General features: G+C 46.1%; 2 protein-coding genes across 2 annotated transcripts; one reads left to right on the forward strand and one right to left on the reverse strand.

The window, feature by feature from the left end:
• The first annotated feature begins 490 nt into the window (after positions 1 to 490).
• Positions 491 to 5358, forward strand: LOC121833061 (myb/SANT-like DNA-binding domain-containing protein 3). Its single transcript, XM_042286135.1, has 3 exons — positions 491 to 855; positions 1434 to 1646; positions 4982 to 5358. The coding sequence occupies exons 1-3, from the start codon at positions 534 to 536 to the stop codon at positions 5356 to 5358; spliced, it is 912 nt and encodes a 303-aa protein (XP_042142069.1). The 5' UTR covers positions 491 to 533.
• A 192-nt stretch (positions 5359 to 5550) lies between these two features.
• LOC121833063 (putative nuclease HARBI1) lies at positions 5551 to 7922 on the reverse strand (the record flags this gene model as incomplete). The annotated part of the gene is made up of 3 exons (XM_042286143.1): positions 5551 to 6135; positions 6687 to 6901; positions 7461 to 7922. Coding segments are annotated over 3 exons (993 nt in total), but the record flags the coding sequence as incomplete, so codon positions are not given.
• Between the last annotated feature and the right edge of the window lie 2391 nt (positions 7923 to 10313).

Here is a 10313-nt window from a genome sequence, read left to right on the forward strand (position 1 = left end):
ATAGGTCGTTCCCAACCGTTTGATATTCTTACCGCCGTATTCATAAACATTCCCCCACTCGACTCCAAACTCGACTCGACTTGAGTGGAGTATGGACGCGCGACTCCACTCGAAGTGCCATTCGTATTCACAGACGCGAATCGGCACTCACTCGAACTCGAGATTCCGTTCTCCACTCCAACGAGCTTGAGGACGTCTGGGAGCGAGAGTAGAGCCAAAGGTTTTATTCAAAACACCATGTTCACGTAAAAAATAAACATATTCGTTCGTTTTATCTAAAAACGTGTACCATACAAACATCGAATTAGTGAACTACGAAGTTTTATTAAGGCAGCGTAAAGTTTAGACGTGCTTGAGCGACAAAACGGACAAAGTCGTTATCTTGTCTGGCAACAAGCGCATTCGCTGGCTGCGTCTTGTCGTTCTCTCGTCGACGGTCGTCCATCTCAGGGTTTGTCGATCTCGTCTCGGTCTTTCTTGATTTCGCCCCGTGCAGCCCTACTTCGTCGCCTCGCCGCCTCGCACGACGAATCATGGAGGACCCCAACGGCAACGACTCGGAAATGGCCGATAGCGAAGAGCGGGCAGGGGCTCGTTTTATTTATACTGCGGAGGAGAAGGCGCTCCTCCAAGCGCTCGTAACCAACAAGCATGCGCGAGTTCTGGAAAGCAAAAAGACAAATAACTACTCGAAGGAGGCTAAACTTAAAGCTTGGGAGAAACTCAGCACCGAGTATAACAGCCAGCCAAACGTCCGCCCACGAAGCGCTAAGCAACTTAAGAAGCGTTGGGAGAACGAAAAATCCAGGTACAAAAAAACGAAGTCCGACGAAACGAGAGACATCCACGCCACGGGTAAGTTGACCATTTGCATATTTGGTAAGCCGTTCCCGATGTGTAAAAAGTAAACATCGGAGAGAAGTCCTTTTCGGCCAGAACAATGCTATGTGCACGACGTCGTGCTCCTTTCCGAGTCTCGTATAAAACGAATTGTCAAAACGAGTTGTTCAAAGCTGTACCGTAGCAAAGTCCGCTTCATACGCATGCAGCGGATCCAGGTTCGATCCAAAGTGGGCCTACTTCTTCTTGGCTTTTTTTCTTGACATATTTTTTTTTTTGTAGAACAATTGGCGTTGACTTTTTTTTTTTTTTTTAAACATTTGCCACTGAAAGCAAATGAGGTCCCCGCATCTTGCCGGAAGCCTATTCTAACTAAGTGCCCAGCATTCAATTGCCCATAAGAAGGTTCCAGGTGGGCCTCCACTAAGTTGTGCCAGATTCTCTCTTCGTTGGGTTCGCTCTAGTCCCCCTAACAATTGTTTTTGTTTTGCACAGAGCCGTTTCGAAAATTCAGTGTGCTCTTTGAATTGTTCGTCCCATACATTGTTCACTCTCTCCAATCTGAGCTTCAAATTCTTTGGTTTCTGTCACAGGAGGTGGACCACGTACAAGCCGGCCGATGAGCCCCTCACTCATTCTTGTGGGCGCGGCGGCAGACCACATGGAGACAGTGGTCACAAATCTCTGCGACAGCGACAGGGCAAGAGACCGGCCAGTGCTGTCGCTGCCTCCGGCTGCAATGTTTGAAGCAATGGTGCGAGGCACTGAAGGCAATGACAATCACGCCTGCTGGAACGACGTGCCAGGTAACTGGGGGCTTTTGGATTGGGACAAATTTGCACCAACATGTCGAAGATGGGTACTGTGAGCTGTAACATGTCTACTTGTATTTGCGACTTGTATCATTTTAACAGCAAACCTGTAACCAAAAAAAAAAAAAAAATGCACCCAAGCCTTTTTTTTTTTTTTTATTGCTCGGCAACATTTACACTATTGTACATATCTTCGAAGTTCCAAAATTGAAAATGCGAGCAGTGGGTCGTGACATAGTACTGTGAATTGAAACCAAAACTAGTGGTTAATAGACCTGTTGCAAAGCATACAGCGCCACGACTGCAGAGAATTTTGGGAAGACTCGGTACAGATCACATGCCTTCTCGTTGCGCTTCCGCGACAGCGAGCGAGTCGTGGCAGCTGCCGCCAGCAGCAGTCGCAGCCATCCGCCATCCCTCCAAACCGTCGTTGGCGGCATACCGTATCTGTGGCAGTGGGCGCGTTAAGTCGGCGCTCTTTTACTCCTACTCCGATGCTCCGAGTTTGATACTCCGAGTGCAGCAACTAAACGGCGCATAGTGTACAGGAGCGCGACACACCGAGGCTGCGTTCCAAACCTACTTGAATGGATCCGAGTTACCCTGGCAGATTGTGTCACGCGACATCAAAAATAGAGAAACGCTGGACGGGGGTAGGTTTTCGACAACCACCTTTACCCTAGAGTTAGATAGCGTAAGTTTTGGAACACGGCCAGAAACTATCAACGAGCCACACAAGCTCCTGCCGATCGTGAATGCGGGTGGCGGAAGCTGAAAATATTTCGAAGATAAATATTAAGGCCTGTGTGGAGCACCATAATCTAAAGCAAGAGAGATGGCTATATTATGAAGTTCCTACAAACTTTTTAATATTCTTGAAAGGTTTGAAGACTCGTTTCATGCACATTATGTGGAAGCTGGAAGGTTGCCTTGACCGATCTTATTTATTGACCATACATTCTGTTTCGATTTTAAATTAAAGACAACATTCTTGCACTCGCTCATCGACGCAGGAAACCCTTAAATTTGTCAGAGATTCCCTAGTTCCATCCGTTCCGTCTCGCCGATATGGCACACGGTCATTTGATAGCACGTCAATTCGTTTTTAGGCAGTATGCATGAACAAACCTTTCCCGCAACGCTAACTGGTGTTTCGGCTTTCCATCTAGGTATCTTTATTCGCTGCAGCTGGGCTAACGATTTTAAGCAGGGCAGCAGCCTGACTGTCTTTTCGTAACTGTCCTGTCGCCGAGCTATCGGCACCTCAGTCAATTGATCAATTCGATTTCAGGCAAGACGCACGAACAAACCTTTTCCTCAAAGCTCGCTGATGTTTCGGCTTTCAAATCGAAGCATCTTTATTCGCTGGGCTAAGCATTATAAAAGGGACAGAGCGGTCCAAATGTCTCCTCATCTCGACAACTTTCTGTCGCTGTGCTATCGGCACGTTTGACAGATGAATTTCTTTTTCAAGCGAGATGCACAAACAAACCTTTTTCGGAAGGCTAATTGCTGTCTTGGCTTTCAAATCAAATAGTTTTTACCTGCTGGATTAAGCACTAATCAACTGAAAAGGGGCAGCGTTCCGACTACGCCTCTCGTCTCGACGGTCTCAGATGCAGCGCAGCCATCTTGTTTGTTTACGTGACGTCACGGAGCGCGAAGAAGTCACTCGCGCTCCAAGAAATTTTCGGTGCATGAAGAGCGCGCTCGGGTGTCAGTCTCCGGTGGCACTCCTGTCAGTTTAGTGAAAGGAGTGCCAAACTCTCGCACTCCGGAGCACGGACTTAACGCGCCCAGTGTAAGCGCATCTCGACAGGTGAAGCTATTCACCTATTTAAATACTTTATTTATCGCAACTTACCTTCATGTCTTCCAGTGTCACCGAATCCACTTATTTTGCACCGCAACCATGGCACAGTTCGACCTGGTTCAACAAAGCGTTTGTGTAGCAATCGACGGAGCCGGTGCAAAGAAGAGGGATGTGAAAGGGGCAGCGGGAGGAAGGACGATGGGAGGGGCGTACCTAAGACTGATTATGCGTCCCGTGGCGCGCGCGGGCTTATGGGATTTTTGCAAAGGGTCTACTGGTATCGAGAAAGCATTGCGGGGCACCTCTCCCATTGGAGCGCTTCTAGTTCAGAAATTTTTTTATCGATATTTTTTCTGTCGAGCATTGATCTGAGATTGTAGGTCTTTTTCCCCAAAATTCCTTTATGTAAATCTAGTGCTTGCGACGCATTGCACTAATCCATTTTACAGCTGCGACATATTTCATGGAAAAGTATGAAAGGTGACAACCACAAGTCTCCTCCCATTCTCGAAAAATATCTAGCACGACAATGAACCACATCGTAACACTTGCACTGCTCTTACGGGCAAGAAAAAGATGGAGGGACAGAAATAAATCCCTTTGCATTCTGCTACTATAGAGCCTCTGCTGTTGTCAATGGCAACTATGTAAACACTGCCCGTTCAGGGAGCAGTTTAAACTGTTTAAAATTGAATGACTCATTCAGGGAAGTATGACATATTAAGATTTTCTGCTAAAGATGTGTTTAAATCTAAAAGCTAAGATTTATTTTGTTTTCCTGGAGATACAATCTGACCAGACAACCTTTGTTGTAACATGATTTAAGGCAACAACCCAGGGACGGGAAAAGGACAACAGCACAACACACGAGTGTCAACACAGCTGTGGGGGCTTGGAGACCCTATATGCACACAAACCTCTGCGCAATGAATTTCAGCTGTGTTTGAGACTTGCGTGTTCTGCTGTCACTGTTTTCCGCAGTCTCGGGGTTTTCGCCTAAATGTTTGTTAGACTTTCATTACCTTGTTTGTGCCCCAACTTTTGTTCGCTGCTGCAAGTTAGCGACAAGCTTGCGCACATTTGCTCTTAACAAAGTGTCTGCCATAACAACCGTCTGAGTGTACACATGTTGTGGTGTCCCCTTTGAGGAAGGTTTATGTAGTGCAGTTACTCTTGTTTGTTTCTCGGACAGGAATTTGATCCCATCAGCAGTCTGACATGGCAAGGTCTGTCGTTAACCAACTGAACAAAACATGCTATCGGGGCAAAATCGTATGTAGTCAAAGCACAACGTGAAGGTTGAAGCAGAGGGACACAAATTATATGATAATGCGACCGTAAACCATCCACAGTGCTAGAAGTGGTGCAGAACATAACCAATCGGACACACTCTATAGTTTGCCAACGCCTAGCTTTGAACATTTCTGCGAAAGGCCCATGTGGCTGTTGGGCCTCTTCCCCTATGTACTTGCTCTTCCCCTAGCACTCACAGTGCCAATGTGTTCTGCATGTCCAGATGCTCCTGAGCCGACCGCCTCACCACTCCAAGAGAGCAGCGTTGGAGCTGCTTGTGCGACTCCGCCGGCAAGGGGCATTACCTGCCCCCGTGCTGAGCTGCCAAGCGGGGCATCCAGAAGAGCTGGAAACCGCATCGCAGCACTGGAGCGGATCATGGCTCCCGAAAAGGAGGCCCGTGTTGACATCCTCGAGAGGGAAGATCGGCGGAAGGAGGCGCACCATTTAATGCAAATGCGCATACTGCGCAACAAGCTTTTTGAGCAGCGACGACGCGGACGGGCAGAATTCCAGCTCCTCCAGCTGGAGAAAGAGATAAAGGTGGAGCAGCTGGCAGCCCTGCGCTGCAAGCAACAAGGGTGTGGGAATCACAATTAAATTTGGCTTCTTGCAGTTTAGCAGCATTCTGAGGATTTACTTATTTATTTCAATTATGTGCGCTACATTGTAGTGAAACGGTAGAACCAAATGTGTTTTGCATATTCGGAAGTTGAATGAAACAGCACACTAGAATTGAAGGAAAGGGCAGGTCTTTCGTTAGCTCTGTGCTGGCCACAAGTCTTTCCCAGAATATGTTTAAGTGACCGAATACCCGGAATCTGATTTAAGAATCCATTTATTGGAGAGCTTACTACTGGATTTGTGTCCGAGTATTTGCACGAGTCAGTGATGGGTCAAGAACGGAGTACAAGCTGGAGAGGAGAAATAGGACGGAAGCTTTAAGTGGAGAGGAGGTTTCTCCTCTCCACCTCAAGCTTCTGTCTGCTTCCTCCTCTCCAGCTTGTACACTATTCTTGACCCGTCATTGACTATGAACATGTGCTTCTGCTTGAATATCCTTATTGGAAACACAGTGCGATGATCTGTGTGCGTTTCAGCGAGCCGTTGATTGTGTCGACAGGGTCTGGAGGTGATGGCAGTACATGAGGACGCAGCCGCCTCTGGCGTCGGGGGACTGGTGGAGAGGGTAGAGCGGGTGGGCATGGCTCTTTTCGCAGCCGGGCCAGGTTGTGCAGTGCAGCACAGGCGGTGATGATGAGGGCTGACCGTTCCGCCTTGTACTGCAGCCGCATGTCCAGGCATGGGAAGCGTCGCTTGAACACTCCAAATGCCCGTTCGACCGAGTTCCTTGTTTTTAGGTGGGCTGCTTGGTACCTATATGGTGCAGCATTGGTAATGGAAGCAACGTCGCAAGATAAGGGTCTTCAGGTGTAAAAATCGCCACTGCTGCAACCATAAGTATGGTTCAGTAACCTGTACAGTGCAGCCTATCCGTGCTAGCTGCATTTTTGGCATTTTCTATTGCTTGCCAGAGGCTACTGTTCAGCATACAGTGTAGTTTTGGCTGGTGTTTTCTACATTACCGTCTTAATTCAAGTTCTTAGCCCTAGTTCAATTCTAGTGACAAAAAGCAACAATTGACACTGACTAACTGTGAAGAACAACAAATGTTCTCGAGGAAAAAAGAAAGACAAAACTGAAATGTTTTATGCTACATACTTTTGAAAAAAAAAAAATAATTGTCTACAGAAAGTGAATAATGCCAGCTTTTTTTGCCATACAAAGGCCCAAAGGTCATGAATCTAGCTGTAACAAAGATTTGCAGAAGTAATAGTAACCAATAGCAACACTGTGGGTACTGCATCCCTTCTTGTTAGCTGTTCTGAATTTCATGCCATTATTTCTTCCAACAAACTAGTACATACCTGCCCTTTGGGCTGTTGGCGACACCTGGATTGGTCAGGGGCGTAAGAAGAAATGACATGCAGGGATAGCCTGCATCTCCGAGCAGCAGGCTAGGGATGCGCCGATTCTCGTACAGGACCCTTGCACGACTGTTGTCGAATATCCTGCTGTCATGCACAGAGCCCGGCCACCTAGCAACGATGTCAAAAAACTGCAGCTGGGGTCCTGTGATGGCCTGTGGATAGGAAGGAGCAGTGCAGGGATGAGCAGGTTGCCATGATATGAACACAGAAGTGCTCAAGCTGAAATTTTTACTATGATTAGTATATTGTTGACAAAGTGCATCTGCACGCTTTGGAAATTAACTAGAATTTGAGTTCTCGCAGTTTTATGCGACGTAAGCTTCAATGTGGCTTAATTCCTATGTTTTTTCAGACGGTATAATAGAATAGAATTTGAGCACAGGATAAAATCTCCCAAATATTTTCTTCCAAAAGTATAATTCAAGGGGAAGATACTATGAAGCATGAGCGTTTGCTATAAAATAACAAAAGCCATCTCGGCACCCAATCAAATGTATGTTTCCAAACACACAATGCATAATTCTTGGTTTTGAACCCTCTCTAGCTGGCCCACTACCACTCTGCACTGTCGCAGAGTGCAGATCTCTTCACAAGTTCTAGTATATATCAGTCACAATATCGCCGAGCTTTCACGTGCGACGCCGCGTCTTGGCGTGCCGTTGTTTTCAACTTTTTCGCTGTCGCTAACAGCACAAACAGAAGTGGACTTACCTGCACGTTGAGGGAGAAGAACCCCTTCCTGTTCCTGAAGACTTCCCCATTGGGACCGCCAGGTCCCTTTATTTTGACGTGGGTGCAGTCGATGCACCCAGTCACACTGGGGAACTTCCCGATGTTGTAGAAATCCCGCATGACCTCGTCGCAGTCGCCCTCCGGGAAATCCACGAGGCGGGGGAAGAGAGTCTCGGCGAGGACCCGGGAGACGCGCTCGATTACGCGGCACACCGTCGGCTGCGACACGTTCACGAGGTCGCCCGTGACTACTTGAAAAGTCCCGGCGCCATAAAATCTCAGCGCTACGAGGAGCTGGAGCATCGGGGACAGTGGCAGGCCGCGACTGCTCTCGTTTGCTTCCAGCGGCAGGCACTGCAGGAGGCTTACGACTGTCGATTTTGTAAAACGATAGCGCACCAGGAACTCCCAATCGTTGAAATGCTCCAGCGGATTGAGCCGGTCTCGGCAACGTCGTCTCGGCACATCGACGTCCTGGTCGGGGTCTCGGTCGTCATGAAGAACTTCGTCCGTTCTCAACACGAAGTCGACGAAGTCGGCGAACGATGCGTCGGCCGCCATGACACTGAACGCACTCGAGTGACTCGAGTGGCCGTTCAAGGTAGCTCCGGCGCAGACTCGAGATCTCGAGTAAATTTTGGAGTTTCGAGTGGAGATTTTGGAGTCGAGTGGAGTTTCGAGTGGAGATTTGTTTATGAATCGCAAAACCACCCTCAAGTCGAGTTTCGAGTCGAGTTTCGAGTCGAGTAGCGTTTAAGAATACGACGGTGAGTAGTTTGCTTTTGATGCGTTTTTATAGAAAAGAAAAGAAAGTGGAATTGGCCTAGTTTTCAGTTTTGGTCTATGAAATTCTACATGAGTAATAGGGGCATGAAATTCTACATGAGTTATAGGGTCATAATCCTTACGATAAGTCGGAAAATGAGCTAAAATATTTTAAATATGCTTTTAGTTAAAATAAACATATGGCTTCAATCATAAACTTGCTGAGCGTCATGAAAAACCATCAAATCCGTCTTTTACAGTGACCTGAAGCATGTGGAAAACGAGGGGATGTATCAAAGTTACCACTCGCGTAACAAGCGCAAAGCAAGCGGGGGGAAAACACGGATGATTGGATTAGGGAGTTTTCCGTAGATCTTTTCCGCTTTTCCGCAACGCTCTCCGCAACTCGCTACGATATTCGGAACTCTACAGTCGAGGCCATCGGCGCGCATGCTCAGTAGCGGTTTTTTTTTTGTTGCGGAAAGGGTTAGCGGAAGGGGAAACGCGGTCTATGAAAACTCCCTATTATCACCTGCGTTTTCCCACCGCCAGCTTTGAGTTTGCACGAGTAGTAACTTTGCTGCACCCCCTTGCTTCTCGCATGCTTCAAGTCGCTCAAAAATCCATTGATTTGGTGGTTTTCGGTGACGCTCACAAAGTTTCTAATTGAAGCCGTATGTTTATTTTCACTAATTAAATATAATCCAAAGATTATAGTTAATTATTCAACTTATCATGAGGATTATCCCCCTATATTATGTTCCGTGGGGACGTGTAACTCACCCACACAAACAGCATTACTGAACCTTTCGTAAATTTTCTGTAATAAATCTGTTAGAATTAAAATCACACACCGTGCATATCTGGAAACCTCTTCAGATACAACATGTATCATTCCCCCCTCCCCTCCCCCCATCCCATTCCCTCTCTCCCTTGATTTTATACCTTTCGTTAACTATACTCGTTGTCATACCAATAAAAAAGAACGTTTCGCGCATTATTCACGCGCTGCGCAAAGTAGTCTTGCAAAATTTGGTTGTCGATCAGAGAAGTGATATGATCTTGATTTTTGAATTCTGAACGTCTTGATAAAATAACATCAAGCTAATTTAAACTAATGCAGCTGCGCATATCTTAATTCAACACAGGAAGGGAGAAATTGGTAACGTCCCGCGAGAAGCCGGACTTTCTTTTATTACGGTTCTTGAGTTGAGCTCCAAGCCAATATTTGGACATGCTTTCTCGAACTCGCCTGTCAAGAGTTTGGACTACTGTTACTCTACGAAGTTCAGAGGACGGGTGGCATTAAGTAGTTAAAACAGGTAAAAGATGTTAGGAAGAGATGTGCATTATTACAGAGGGACATATACGTTCTGTTATTGATTGGAGCTCCGAATAAAGTTTGTTTACGTCGAGCCGACTAAACTAGTGACGTTGGTGAACAGATTGGAATGCCTTTGACTTCCAATACAAATGCCAGATGTGTGCCTCATAATTTGTTTTCCTTTTTTTTTTTTGCGTGCGGAGAAAATGTTTTTTAGGGGTGCCTTAGATTTTGCGAAGACACATTATTCACTGCGTTCGTATTGTTTTAGTAAAGTGTATTTTCTCCTGTCGCGTGGAAGTTAGTAAGAAAAACAAAGTATGGGCTTATCCTCAATATACTATATGTGCATAAAGAAACGCCTCTTATGCGTGTTCGACAATCGTTATGCCTGCCGACGAGTTTATTATGACTACATGAGCAGTATCGATGTAAAACTGTATAGGACAGAAGGATTTGTCGGGACCCAATGCTTTTGTGTAAGTGTTTGCATAGTTGTTTGGTAGAGCGACACAATAACCATCAGTGCCTTTCATGTTTTCTGCACACTTTTGGTTAATAATTAAAATATTTCGTGTAAATGGCTTATGTACCTGTTGTTTATGCATTAAATGTAGTCCTTATCTTGGTCCAATTCGCAATTAGCGTTAATCAATTTTTAATTGTTACATATTTGCCATATAGAGAAAATTGGCTGTTCGTCTGGAAAACAAAATAAACAAAGTATAAATGATGAAAGGTAC

The sequence above is a fragment of the Ixodes scapularis genome, unplaced genomic scaffold (assembly GCF_016920785.2).
Source record: "Ixodes scapularis isolate PalLabHiFi unplaced genomic scaffold, ASM1692078v2 PGA_scaffold0__279_contigs__length_252992795, whole genome shotgun sequence".
Taxonomy (NCBI): domain Eukaryota; kingdom Metazoa; phylum Arthropoda; class Arachnida; order Ixodida; family Ixodidae; genus Ixodes; species Ixodes scapularis.